The 15164-nt window shown below is 44.2% G+C and overlaps 1 protein-coding gene across 46 annotated transcripts in view; it reads left to right on the top strand.

Moving 5' to 3' along the window:
• The window catches only part of LOC138675454 (protocadherin gamma-A4-like), a 732953-nt gene that overhangs the window by 606355 nt on the left and 111434 nt on the right, over window positions 1-15164 (top strand). For 2 of the 46 annotated variants that reach the window (XM_069763662.1, XM_069763645.1), the window contains exon 1: window positions 4617-7222. The exons of the other annotated variants lie outside the window; for them this stretch is intronic. In XM_069763662.1, the coding sequence (XP_069619763.1) occupies window positions 4778-7222 (2445 nt within the window). In that variant the 5' untranslated portion in view covers window positions 4617-4777. Of the gene's footprint in view, window positions 1-4616; window positions 7223-15164 lie in introns of those variants that run through there. 46 annotated transcript variants of the gene reach the window in all.

The following is a 15164-nucleotide window of genomic DNA, read 5'->3' as shown; positions in this document are numbered from 1 at the left end:
AATGCAAGTCAATGGGGAATCAAAGTTGGCAGTGAGTGGAGGACAGGAAAACACCTACAGTGCCCATTTTAATGCCAAAAACATCAATTCCTATTACTTAAGCTTGCAAATCTTAATTTACTTTATAATAATAGTAAGGCATTGAAAACGGGGGGTTATTTGGCTACAGTTGTGGGGGGGGGTAGGGCTGCTGGCTCAAGATTTTCATGGGCCCAGGAAACGCGGAATACGTCACGGCGGTGGAGCAGGGAGAGGAAAGTATTTCAACTTTGCAAGTGCTGTGATCCTGAGCAAGCAGGGGGGCCACTCGGCAGTGGCACTGGCACAGGGCCCCTCATAGTATGGCAGTGTGTTTGACGGTGGGTGGAACCTCCCACTGGCAGAGACACTTTTGCATACTATGAGGGGCCCTGTGCCAGTGACGTCGCCAATGAGTATACCCCCACCTGATGAAGGAACCTGCACTTTCATCTGCACCTTCCTCATTGTCCCCGTGTAAGGTGGTATAGTATGCGGGAAGGGGAACCTGACTTTCAACCGGGTCAGATTCTGGCTGTGTAGAATGAAAGGGGAATGTAGTGGTCTGGGTTAATGTACCAGCAGACTCATCTAGCAGTGGCTGGGCAATGAGCAGGATGAGGAGGAAACACAGATATAGGCCAAATACTAAAGTAGGCTAAATGCAGTTAAAAATTGGTAACAGGAATAAGCAGGCGGCATTGCTTTGTTCAATGGAGGAAAACTGTAATGAGTGGCCAACACAGTTAGTAGGCCCAAATACTAAAGTAGGCTAAATGCAGTTAAAAATTGGTAACAGGACTAAACAGGCGGCATTGCTTTGTTCAGTGGAGGAAAACTGTAATGAGTGGCAGACACAGTTAGTAGACCCAAACACTAAAGTAGGCTAAATGCAGTTCAAAATTGGTAACAGGACTAAACAGGCGGCATTGCTTTGTTCAGTGGAGGAAAACTATAATGAGTGGCAGACACAGTTAGTAGGCCTAAATAATAGAGTAGGCTAAATGCAGTTCAAAATTGGTAACAGGACTAAACAGGCGGCATTGCTTTGTTCAGTGGAGGAAAACTGTAATGAGTGGCAGACACAGTTTGTAGGCCCAAATACTAAAGTAGGCTAAATGCAGTTCAAAATTGGTAACAAGACTAAACAGGCGGCATTGCTTTGTTCAGTGGAGGAAAACTGTAATGAGTGGCAAACACAGTTAGTAGGCCCGAATACTAAAGTAGGCTAAATGCAGTTCAAAATTGGTAACATGACTAAACAGGCGGCATTGCTTTGTTCAGTGGAAGAAAACTGTAATGAGTGGCAGACACAGTTAGTAGGCCCAAATACTAAAGTAGGCTAAATGCAGTTCAAAATTGGTAACAAGACTAAACAGGCGTCATTGCTTTGTTCAGTGGAGGAAAACTGTAATGAGTGGCCGACACAGTTTGTAGGCCCAAATTCTAAAGTAGGCTAAATGCAGTTCAAAATTGGTAACAGGACTAAACAGGCGACATTGCTTTGTTCAGTGGAGGAAAACTGTAATGAGTGGCAGACACAGTTAGTAGGCCCAAATAATAAAGTGGGCTAAATGTCTGCCAAAAAATTGTTCATAAATAAACAGGTGGCATAGCTAGGTACAGGGGTGGGCTCCTCTGCTGAGTAGCAGACAGTGGTAGTAGGCGCAAAGTATTAACTGGTCTAAATGGAGGCCAGGGCCCCTGTATATTTTAACTATCATCTATCATTTCAACAAATTTGTATTGGCAGTGCCATTGAAGGATTTAACAGCACAGACTACACAGTGGTGGAGCAGGGAGAGGTAAGTATTGCAAGTGGTAGAGCACTGTTCGAGCTGGGGGGAACACTCTTTCATTGGCGGTACTGGCACAGGGCCCCTCATATTACGACGGTGTGTCTGATGTTGGTTGTGCACCACCACCGTCAGAGACACTTCATTGTACTATGAGGGACCCTGTGCCAGTGCCGTCGCCCAAGAGTGGGCACACCCACCTGTGCAGGCAAACGGCACTCGCACAGGTGCTTGCACAAGGTGGTGACCACGACCCTGTGGGGGGAGACAGCCCATTTAGGGAGGTATAAAAATGGCCTATGGTGGACATTCAGCAGCTGCAAATAGATGAATTGGAGAAGTCAGTAAGAGGAGGCCAAAAGCAAGACATTTTTCAGGCAAGCTACATGTCAGCAGGGAAAGGTGGGGCAAAATAATTTGAAATCCATGATTGGTTCATTTTAATGAAGGTTAGCTCATCAACATTCTGGGTAGCCAGACGTGTCCTTTTTTCGGTCAGTATTGAACCACTAGCACTGAAGACTCTTTCTGACAGCACACTAGCAGCAGGGCAAGCGAGCTCCTGTAATGCATATTCTGCCAATTCAAGTCAGGTGTCTATTTTAGATGCCCAGTAATCAAAGGGGAACTTTCTGAAGAGGAGGCGAAAGAGCTAGAGGCTGTCAGCAGGGAAAGCCAAAACTTTTTCCTGCTGCTCTGGCTTTAAAAGCTGTTTTCCTACTCCCTGATAAGGGAGCCTTTGAGGCCTTGTGTAGCCAGACGATGACGCTGGCTCAACACCTCCAGCCTTAGGTGCTATTGTGCTTTTGCCACTACCGCTACCATCAGTACCAGCTGGCAACCACCGCCCATGGGCTTTTCTTCCAGACTTCCTCATTTTTTTGGAAAAACTAACCAAAATAACAAGCGTTATATGGTACTGTAAAACAAGGTAGAAGGTGTATATACACTTGTTGAGAATTTAAATCTCCCTTTTTTGGGGGGGAAATTGAACCAAAACTCAGGCCCTGTGCATAAAACAACACAATGTAAGTAGCAGAAAGTGGCTGGCTGATATACGACAAACTAACAGGGCTGAAGTATGTCCACTTTGTGAGAATTTGAATCTCCCTTTTTTTGGGGGGGAAATTGAACCAAAACTCAGGCCCTGTGCATAAAACAACACAATGTAAGTGGCAGAAAGTGGCTGGAAGATATATGAAAAAATACAAGGACTGTAGTTCAATTTCAATCTCCCTACAATGATCTCAGGACAAGTATGGCAGCAATAAAAAGGACTTCTGCACACAAAAGTGTGGACAAATAAGATAACTGTGCAGAAAGGAGCAACAGGATTTTTGCTTTTAAAAAAGCAGTTGGTTGGCACAGCAGCGTGCAAACAGCAATGCAGCTATCAGGGAGCCTTATGAGGCAGCCTAATAAGCTACAGAGCTGATGCACAAAAATATAGCCTCCACTGTCCCTGCAAAAAAAGGTGGTGTTGGACAGTGGAAATCGCTACAGCACAAGAGGTTTGGGGGTTAATCTTCTCTCCCTAACTATATCCCTTCTTCTGATGAAGCTGCAGCAACCTCTCCCTATGCTAAGATCGGCAGAAGTAAGATGGCGGTCGGCGTGCACGCCCCTTTATAGCCCCTGTGACGCCGCAGAAAGCAAGATAATCACTGTCATGCCCTTCTCTAGGATGGTGGGGACCACTCTGCGTCCTCCTTCATTGGCTGAAAAATGGCGCTGAAAGCATCATACGAAACACGACTTTTGCGCGCAGATCGCCGACCTCATGGCCGATCCAACACTAGGATCGGGTCAGGCTTCATGAAACCCGACATTGACGAAAGTCGGCGATTTTTTAATTTGTCCGATCTGTTTCGCTCAACGTACTCATGACCTTTCTGTCTGAGGGCCCACGACTCTTTGAGGCTTCTCAGGAATATTTGCCTTAGTTCTTACCTGACTACATTGTCAAAGCCCTCATACTTCTAAAATATTAAGTATCCTTTTGTACATTATGACCTATTTTAATTACAGTTATGTAGATATCATATTTAGCATGTGGTATAGAAATAATCTGTATACCTGTGTGCACCCTAGTTGATTATACGGTATGACAAAACATTATTATGGAAGGGGATCTGACAATGTGTATTAATGGAAAATGTTCCATATATCTAATGCATTCAGGGTTACTTACCAAGTATTACTAATCCAAATAGTGAACTTACCATCCAATATTATTTGGTGTTGGTTTTTGTTTATTTCTGGTGGGAGGGGTGGTTGAGTTCCTAAAATGAAAGTCATGTTTCTTGTTTATAACTCGATCTTTAATATTTCCATTCTAAATTGAGCTCTTTCAAGATTAAAGGCTCAATCAGTGGATATTCACTTCCACTCTTGACCTTTTTATAAAATATTCATTTTCCTCAAATCTGAGCACTCTTCATAACTAATATACAAATAGAAATAAAATAATATGATTTACCATTTATATGGAAGGTCTGTTTTAGTTTTAAAGAATCTTCACTTTTTTCTATGTATTTTATTGTTTTACTTTGTTAGTTGCTGCAGATAATGAGGTACACACTTTTATAAAATAATTGATAAAATCACAAAATAGAAGAAAAACATATAAAATATCAACAATTCGTTTTAAAAGGCATTTATTACAAACTGTATTTATCAGTATTGGCCAGGGGAGGGCAGTCTTGTCATCCAGTCAACATTCTATACTGATCTAGACCTAGTCATGTCAGCTGTGCGCTCTCCTCCCCCTGGCTCAGTGATTCACCCTCCCATCGTCTCTCACACAAAGAAGAGCTGCAGCTCCGATGAGAGCCCTGCGGATGATTTCAATGCAGGAAAACCAGGATTTTCCCGTGCCTAGGATTTATATTTTTGCTGCTCACACACTTGGATTGATGGGATGATGATTATTCTCCACACATTTTAGAAGAAGGATTTAAGATATGGACAATCAGAGCTTTGTGAAGGCTTGGAAATGGCAAGTAGCTTTCTCCCTTCTCCTGTGTAGCTGGGGCTGGGTCTCTGGGCAGCTGCGTTATTCTGTCGCTGAGGAGTCTCATCCAGGGACTGTTGTGGGGAACGTGGCTCAGGATCTGGGGGTGAATCTGGCTGATATTAGTAGAAGGAGACTGAGTTTGGGGTCGGAAGGAAACAGCAGATTGTTTTCTATAGAGCAGAAGAATGGAGCTCTGGTCATCCATGAGAGGATTGATAGGGAGAGCCTGTGTGGATCCAGCCTGAGCTGTGTCCTGCATTTAGAGGCTGTGGCTGAGGATCCCCTGGAGCTGCACAGTCTGGAGATAGACATTCTGGATATTAATGATAATTCACCAACATTTTCCAGCAAAGATCAAGTAGTAACTATTACTGAGCTATTAACAACTCCCGGAGTGCATTTTCCTTTAGAGATTGCAGAGGATTTAGATGTTGGGCTTAATGGTGTCACTCGGTATGCATTAATTCCAAATCCATATTTTTCATTGTCGGTCACAAACCGTAAGGATGGGACCCTCATTGCTGAATTGGTGCTGGAAAAAAGTCTGGATAGAGAGGAGAAAGCAGAACATAAGCTTCTTCTCACTGCTATAGACGGGGGAGATCCAGCCAGATCAGGATCTACAATGATAACTGTCCGTGTTTTAGACATCAATGATAATCCTCCAGTGTTTGATCAGTCACATTATAAGATACAATTATTCGAAAATACTCCCTTAAAAACAATGGTTACAAAACTGAATGCTACAGATTTAGATGAGGGACCAAATGGAGAAATATTATATTCGTTTGATCATCATACTTTAAATTCGGCCAAACAGATATTCGATTTAATCCCACAGACGGGAGAAATATTTATTAAAGGGGCTGTAGATTTTGAGGAATCAAAGCTTTTTGAATTATCTGTCAGAGCAGTAGACAAAGGTTCTCCGAAATTAGAGGGGCGATGTGTTGTTCAGGTGGAAATAGAAGATGTCAATGATAACACTCCAGAAATTAATTTTTTATCGAAAATTACTGCGGTTCCTGAGAACACTCCCATAGGAACTGTGGTTGGATTAATCACAGTGAGAGATAAAGATTCTGGTAAAAATGGTGAAATTAGACTGGACGTGTCACCAGATTTACCCTTTAAAATCCAGCCCATGTCACAGCGTTACGCTCTGGTCACTAGCGGACATCTGGACAGGGAGAAGCTCTCACAATATACCATTATACTGACGGCATCAGATCTGGGGTCTCCGTCTCTCAGCAGCCAGATTACAATCAGCCTTAATATCTCTGATGTGAATGATAATCCTCCAGCATTTCTGCACAATGTGTACAACGCCTTCATACCAGAAAACAATGAGGCCGGCAGACTGTTATGTTCGGTGTCTGCAGTAGATCCGGATGAAGGAGATAATGCACACCTCATTTACTCCATCGCTGAGAGCCACATCCACGGTTCTCCTGTCTCTTCATTCGTCTACATTAACTCCGACACCGGGAATATTTATGCACAAAGGTCTTTTGACTACGAACAATTCCAGGTTCTGCAGATCACAGCGAGAGTGGAAGATTCTGGATCTCCAAAATTATCCTCCAATGTTTCTGTCTTCATATTTATTCTGGATACAAATGACAACCCTCCCACTATCTTATACCCAGAGAACACAGCGGAGACCATTGCTCAGGAGACCATCCCAAGATCTGCAGCTGCTGGGTATTTAGTCAGTAAGGTGTCTGCCGTGGATGTGGATTCTGGGCACAATGCCTGGCTCCTCTATAGTCTGGTGCAGTCTGCCAGTCCTGCTTTATTCCACATCTCTGAATACACGGGAGAAGTCAGGACTCTCCGAGGTTTACATGAGATGGATAACACGGAGCAGAGACTTGTGATTGCCGTCAGTGACCACGGAGAACCTTCTATGACCACCACGGCTACCATCATAGTGAATATATTAGACTCTGTGGCTCAGGAAAGTCCTAAATCTCAAGACTTTCTTACAAATGCCAAATCTGCTCCAGACCTGACTCTGTATCTTATCGTCTCCCTTGTGGCCATCAGTGCAGTTTTTCTAGTCACATTTTCTATATTACTTGTCCGATGCCTTAGAAAGAATTATGATTCTGGGTGTGGATTCTGCTTCTCTGACAAATCCCTTTCTACATCCTACATGGATCAGTACAAACCAACCCTTTACCTGAACACAGACGGGACACTGAAGTACATGGAGGTGCGGATGGCTCCACCTGAGGCTCCGGGGTCTTGTTATCCAGCTTGTTTCCCTCCAACTACAGATATTCCAAGTTTTACTTTGACTCAATCACTAGATGATCAACTTGTAACTGGTATAGTTCAACATACAGATCCATCCTGTAACTCAAATTGGTTAAATGAATCTAACCAGGTGAGATATTGAAGCTTATGTGGTTACTTTCCTTTTTACCATCCCATGCTGTTTATTGAAAATGCTTGGGTAATACACCCACGGGTACCTTGCATACTATCCTTCAGATATTTCGTGGCTGATTCCATGTTCATTGTAATTTTTATATAAGCGTTCAATTTCTATTTTAGAGTCATACAAAGAGAATGTTCTGCTAAGCAAATTCCCCATGTTGCATGTTTGACATCTCACATGTACCATACTGTAGATCTCAACATGCCATGGCAACTAAATATATTATCGTTATTATACAGTACGTAGATAAAAGGTACCATGTGATAATGTGTTTGCACATAATGTTAGAAGTGTATGTTACATAGTTACATAGGTTGAAAAAAGCCATAGGTCCGTCAAGTTCAACCTTTCTCCACCAATTGTTCATTTTGTCACTAAATTATCTATAACCCACAATGTTATGTACTGAGGAAATCCTCCAGCCCTTTTTTAAAAGTTATTATAGTGTCTGCCATTACATACTACCTCTTGTGGTCGGCATTCCACAGTCTGACGGCTCTAACTAAAAAGAATCCTTTCCTATTTAGTTGTTAGAATAGCCTTTCTTCCACCCGTAATGAGTGCAGACTGGTCATCAGTATGGCCTTTGGAAGGGTAAGTCATTCGCCAGTCTTTACTACCACACATGTATTAATACATATAAATGAGATCTCCTCTGAGGCATAGCACATAGGCTTTGTTAGACGTACACTGTGTATACAGTATATGGTTTCCATTTCTCATAGGCAGTTGTTCTAACAATAATGTTTAAATCAAATATTTTTTTATCTGATAACCTACAGTATATGGGCTCATGAAAAAACAAAACTTTTTTGCAAAGGATGTCCCCTTCTATTTCATGCATTGGTGCACCTAAGAGCTGGCAGTGGCTGAGCTTTGATGTTTAGCTATTCTGCATAGAATCCATTAAGATGAAGTTGCTATATGTGGCATCAAGGTCTATTTTTTTCTTATGTATTATTAGGATTGTTTATCTCATTCTAGTTTATAATAACACTAAAAGAATACTTAAATGAGTTATCCCACAAAAAGACATTTATCACCTATGCAACTGTAGGAAGGAAACGTGATTCAGTTCCCAGTAGGCTTTTTTTCTAGATTGAAGGGACCCTGTCATGTCCTTTTTCGATATTACACTGCCCCCAGTGTCTTACTAGTGATGCAATGTCCATCACTAACATGATCTTCTCATGCAAAACTTCCCACGATTTGAAAAAAGAACACTTTTTGCCTTTCGGTGGGTGATTGCATCACATACCTTATCTTTCAGTCATGGGGTGGCACTTTCTATCCTTCCAGTCATGGTCAGTCATGGTCCTCTTCAAGTTCTTTGCAGCCTGATTAATTGCCTGGACTGACCTGATGTTACGGCAATCACCCAGTAAATTTTGCGCTTGCGCACTCTCAGGTCTCCCCGCATGCGTACAGATGTTGCATGTCCCCAGCTTCATTTCATATCTGCGCATGCTCCAGAGCCGTGGGAACAGAGTGCCACACATAGCATATGCGCTCATAACACGTACATCACATAGCCACTGACTCCGGAGCATGCACCAATATGAAATGAAGCTGGGGACGTACACCCAGATTCAGTGCACATGTACGAAGACCTGAGTGCATAAGAGTGGAATTTACAGGGCGACTGCAGTGACATCGGGGCAGTCTAGGCAATCAGTCAGGCTGCGATGGATGTGAATAATTTGAAGATGACCACGACTGGCTGGATAGAAAGCTTGACCCTTATAACTGAAAGAAAAGGTATGTGATGTAATCACCTAAAGATAAAAAGTGGAGGGGGTAGATAAAAAGTGGGAAGTTTTGCTTGAGAAGACCATGTTAGTGGTGCACATTGGATCACTGGCAATACATAGGGGGCAGTTTCTTATAGAAAATGAATGTGACAAGTTCCTTTTAAAAGCTTTTCATTATGTTCGAAACACATCTATATATATAATTGTCTAAGGGGTACTTCCGTCTTTCTGTCGGCAACTTCCGTAACGGAAATCCCACGTCGCTGATTGGTCTCTCCAGCTGCCTGTCATGGCTGCCGTGACCAATCAGTGATGGGCATAGTCTGATTAGTCCGTCCCCTACTCCCCTGCAGTCAGTGCCTGGCGCCTGCTCCGTAATCCCCTCCAGTCACCGCTCACACAGGGTTAATGCCAGCGGTAACGGGCCGCGGATACCGGAAACCGTTACCGCTGCTATTAACTCTGTATGTCCCCAACTTTTTTACTATTGATGCTGCCTATGCAGCATCAATAGTAAAAAGATGTAATGTTAAAAATAAAAAAACAAAAAACCTGCTATGCTCACCTTCTGTTGTCCGACGATGCGCTCGCGCCGGACGCCATCTTCCATTCCCAGAGATGCATTGCGAAATTACCCAGAAGACTTAGCGGTCTCGCGAGACCGCTAAGTCATCTGGGTAATTTCGCAATGCATCCTGGGAATGGAAGATGGCGGCAGCCGCGCGCGCATCGCCAGAGTTTTGCTGGATCCCAGGGGGTGAGTATATAACTATTTTTTTTTATTATTTTTTTTAACAGGGATATGGTGCCCACACTGCTAAATACTGCATGGGCAGTTATACCGCGTGGCTGCTATATACTACATGGGCAGTGTTATATACTCCGTGGGCTGTGTGATATACTCCATGGGCTGTGCTATATACTACGTGCCCTGTGTTATATGTTACGTGGGCTGTGTTATATACTGCGTTGCCTGTGTTATACACTGCGTGGCTGCTATATACTGCGTGGGCTGTGTTATATAGTACGTGGGCTGTGTTATATAGTATGTGGGCTGTGTTATATACTCTGTGGGCTGTGTGATATACTGCGTGGGCTGTGCTATATGCTATGTGCCCTGTGTTATATACTGCATGGCCTGTGTTATATACTACGTCGCCTGTGTTATATACTGCGTGGCTGCTATATACTGCGTGGGTTGTGTTATATAGTATGTGGGCTGTGTTATATTCTGTTTGGGCTGTGTTATGTACTGCGTGGCCACTGTTATATACTGGGTGGCCTGTATTAACGCATCGAGTATTCTACAATATGTATGTATGTATATACAGTAGAAGCCACATAGTATATAGCACAGGCCATGTAGTATTTGCTATATACTTTGTGGCCTCTGCTATATACTATGTGGCTGCTATATACATACATAAATACTGTACATATTCTAGAATACCCGATGCGTTAGAATTGGGCCACCATCTAGTTGGTAATAATTGCTGCACTGTATTACTATGTTTGAATGGGATTTTCAAATAAGGACATTGGATTTTAATATTTAAAGTCAATCTGGAGATGAACCCTCTTTTTCTACAACTGCATATGGCAATACATCGGGCAGTGATGAAGTTCCTTACTTCCATTTGGTTATACACATCTCAACTATGGTTGAGGTGGTCTACTTATCGTTATGTTTAAGTTATCATGTTTTCAAGGATAGGCAATGTCTAATCGTCACTGCTAGATTCTCACCAGTATCTTAAATAGGTGCGCTAGTCTCCTTTTGTCCTCTTCTACCCATGTATCTATGTTTGCCATTGATAAGACATATTTTGCCTGGCCAGTGGCCAGTAAACATTTTTAAAACGTTATAATATTTCTTCTTGGACAATATTTCATGCTATAATGGTCTGGATTGATGATAATGACATACTTTGCTTCAGTGATGGCCATAAAGACCCACATGAGAGCAATAAAGACAGTTTTTATTTTTAGATGGTGAGGTCCAGTAAATTCATATAACATGATGATGGCAAGAAAATGATGATTATCCAGACCTAAAACACTTGAGCTTGTTGTCTACATTTGATGGGGGAAACTGTGAGCAGCCTGATGACACATGGTCAAAGATAGCGCTCATTAACCCCTTCCCGACCCATGACGCCACGTAGGCGTCATGAAAGTCGGTGCCAATCCGACCCATGACGCCTATGTGGCGTCATGGAAAGATCGCGTCCCTGCAGATCCGGTGAAAGGGTTAACTCCCATTTCACCCGATCTGCAGGGACAGGGGGAGTGGTAGTTTAGCCCAGGGGGGGTGGCTTCACCCCCTCGTGGCTACAATCGCTCTGATTGGCTGTTGAAAGTGAAACTGCCAATCAGAGCGATTTGTAATATTTCACCCATTATAACGGGTGAAATATTACAATCCAGCCATGGCCGATGCTGCAATATCATCGGCCATGGCTGGAAATACTAGTGTGCCCCCACCCCACCCCACCGATCGCCCCCCCAGCCCTCCGATCTGGCCGGTACACTGCTCCGGCTCCCCTCCGTCCAGTGCTCCACTCCCCCCGTGCTCTTGTCCGCTCCCCCTGTGCTCCAATCACCCCCCCGTGCTCCAATCACCCCCCCTGCACTCCGATCCACCCCCCCGTGCTCCGTTCCACCCCCCGTGCTCCGTTCCAGCCCCCCCGTGCTCCGTTCCAGCCCCCCCGTGCTCCGTTCCACGCCTGCCGCGCTCCGATTCCCCCCCACGTGCTCTGATCCCCCCCCGTGGTCCCCCCCACCCCATCATACTTACCGATCCTGCCGGGGTCCCGTCCGTCTTCTCCCTGGGCGCCGCCATCTTCCAAAATGGCGGGCGCATGCGCAGTACGCCCGCCGAATCTGCCGGCCGGCAGATTCGTTCCAAAGTGCATTTTGATCACTGAGATATAATCTATCTCAGTGATCAAAATAAAAAAATAATAAATGACCCCCCCCCCTTTGTCACCCCCATAGGTAGGGACAATAAAAAAATAAAGAAATTTTTTTTTTTCCACTAATGTTAGAATAGGGTTAGGGGTAGGGTTAGGGGTAGGGTTAGGGGTAGGGTTAGGGGTAGGGTTAGGGTTAGGGGTAGGGTTAGGGGTAGGGTTAGGGCTAGGGTTAGGGGTAGGGTTAGGGTTAGGGCTAGGGTTAGGGCTAGGGTTAGGGTTTCGGTATGTGCACACGTATTCTGGTCCTCTGCGGATTTTTCCGCTGCGGATTTGATAAATCCGCAGTGCTAAACCGCTGCGGATTTATGGCGGATTTACCGCGTTTTTTCTGCACATTTCACTGCGGTTTTACAATTGCGATTTTCTATTGGAGCAGTTGTAAAACCGCTGCGGAATCCGCACAAAGAAGTGACATGCTGCGGAATGTAAACCGCTGCGTTTCCGTGCAGTTTTTCCGCAGCATGTGTGCATCGATTTTTGTTTCCCGTAGGTTTACATTGAACTGTAAGCTCATGGGAAACTGCTGCTTTTCCGCAGCATGTGCACATACCTTTAGAATTAGGCCATGTGCACATTTGGCTGCGGATTGGCCGCTGCGGATTCGCAGCAGTGTTCCATCAGGTTTACAGTACCATGTAAACATATGAAAAACCAAATCCGGTGCCCATGGTGCGGAAAATACCGCGCGGAAACGCTGCGTTGTATTTTCCGCAGCATGTCAATTCTTTGTGCGGATTCCGCAGCGTTTTACACCTGTTCCTTAATAGGAATCCGCAGGTGAAATCCGCACAAAAAACACTGGAAATCCGCGGAAAATCCGCAGGTAAAACGCAGTGCCTTTTACCCGCGGATTTTTCAAAAATGGTGCGGAAATATCTCACACGAATCCGCAACGTGGGCACATAGCCTTAGGGTTAGGGTTGGAATTATGGTTGTGATTAGGGTTGTGATTAGGGTTATGGCTACAGTTGGGATTAGAGTTAGGGGTGTGGGGGGGTTAGTGTTGGAGGTAGAATTGAGGGGTTACCACTGTTTAGGCACATCAGGGGTCTCCAAACGCAACATGGCGCCACCATTGATTCCAGCCAATCTCGTATTCAAAAAGTCAAATGGTGCTCCCTCACTTCCGAGCCCTGACGTGTGCCCAAACAGTGGTTTACCCCCACATATGGGGTACCAGCATACTCAGGATAAACTGCGCAACAATTACTGGGGTCCAATTTCTCCTGTTACCCTTGTGAATCTAAAAAAATTGCTTGCTAAAACAAAATTTTTGAGGAAAGAAAAATGATTTTTTATTTTCACGGCTCTGCGTTGTAAACGTCTGTGAAGCACTTGGGGGTTCAAAGTGCTCACCACATATCTAGATAAGTTCCTTGGGGGGTCTAGTTTCTAAAATGGGGTCACTTGTGGGGGGTTTCTACTGTTTAGGCACACCAGGGGCTCTGCAAACGCAATGTGACGCCCGCAGACCATTCCATCAAAGTCTGCATTTCAAAAGTCACTACTTCCCTTCTGAGCCCCGACGTGTGCCCAAACAGTGGTTTACCCCCACACATGGGGTATCAGTGTACTCAGGAGAAACTGGACAACAACTTTTGGGGTCCAATTTCTCCTGTAACCCTTGGGAAAATAAAAAATTCTGGGCTAAATAATTATTTTTGAGGAAAGAAAACGTATTTATTATTTTCACGGCTCTGCATTATAAACTTCTATGAAGCACTTGGGGGTTCAAAGTGCTCACCACACATCTAGATAAGTTCCTTTCGGGGTCTAGTTTCCAAAATGGGGTCACTTGTGGGGGGGTTCTACTGTTTAGGCACATCAGGGGCTCTGCAAACGCAACGTGACGCCCGCAGAGCATTCCTTCAAAGTCTGCATTTCAAAACGTCACTACTTCAATTCCGAGCCCCGGCATGTGCCCAAACAGTAGTTTACCCCCACATATGGGGTATCACCGTACTCAGGAGAAACTGGACAACAAATCTTGGGGTCAAATTTCTCCTGTTACCCTTGGGAAAATTAAAAAATTCTGGGCTAAATAATTATTTTTGAGGAAAGAAAACGTATTTATTATTTTCACGGCTCTGCATTATAAACTTCTATGAAGCACTTGGGGGTTCAAAGTGCTCACCACACATCTAGATAAGTTCCTTTCGGGGTCTAGTTTCCAAAATGGGGTCACTTGTGGGGGGTTTCTACTGTTAAGCCACATCAGGGGCTCTGCAAACACAATGTGACGCCCACAGAGCATTCCATCAAAGTCTGCATTTCAAAACGTCACTACTTCCCTTCTGAGCCCCGACGTGTGCCCAAACAGTGGTTTACCCCCACACATGGGGTATCAGCGTACTCAGGAGAAACTGGACAACAACTTTTGGGGTCAAATTTCTCCTGTTACCCTTGGGAAAATAAAAAATTGCAGGCTAAAAGATCATTTTTGAGAAATTAATTTTTTTTTTTTATTTTCATGGCTCTGCGTTATAAACTTCTGTGAAGCACTTGGGGGTTCAAAGTCCTCACCACACATCTAGATTAGTTACTTTGGGGGTCTAGTTTCCAAAATGGGGTCATTTCTGGGGGATCTCCAATGTTTAGGCACACAGGGGCTCTCCAAACGTGACATGGTGTCCGCTAATGATTGGAGCTAATTTTCCATTTAAAAAGCCAAATGGCGTGCCATCCCTTCCGAGCTCTGCCGTGCGCCCAAACAGTGGTTTACCCCCACATATGGGGTATCAGCCTACTCAGGACAAACTGGACAACAATATTTGGGGTCCAATTTCTCCTATTATCCTTGGCAAAATAGGATATTCCAGGCTAAAAAATCATTTTTGAGGAAAGAAAAATTATTTTTTATTTTCATGGCTCTGCATTATAAACTTCTGTGAAGCACCTGGGGGTTTAAAGTGCTCAATATGCATCTAGATAAGTTCCTTGGGGGGTCTAGTTTCCAAAATGGGGTCACTTGTGGGGGAGCTCCAATGTTTAGGCACACAGGGGCTCTCCAAACGCGACATGGTGTCCGCTAACAATTGGACCTAATTTTCCATTCAAAAAGTCAAATGGTGTGCCTTCCCTTCCGAGCCCTGCCGAGTGCCCAAACAGTGGTTTACCCCCACATATGAGGTATCGGCGTACTCGGGAGAAATTGCCCAACAA

The sequence above is a fragment of the Ranitomeya imitator genome, chromosome 4, assembly GCF_032444005.1.
Source record: "Ranitomeya imitator isolate aRanImi1 chromosome 4, aRanImi1.pri, whole genome shotgun sequence".
Lineage (NCBI taxonomy): Eukaryota > Metazoa > Chordata > Amphibia > Anura > Dendrobatidae > Ranitomeya > Ranitomeya imitator.
This window is presented reverse-complemented; position numbering and strand designations above follow the sequence as displayed.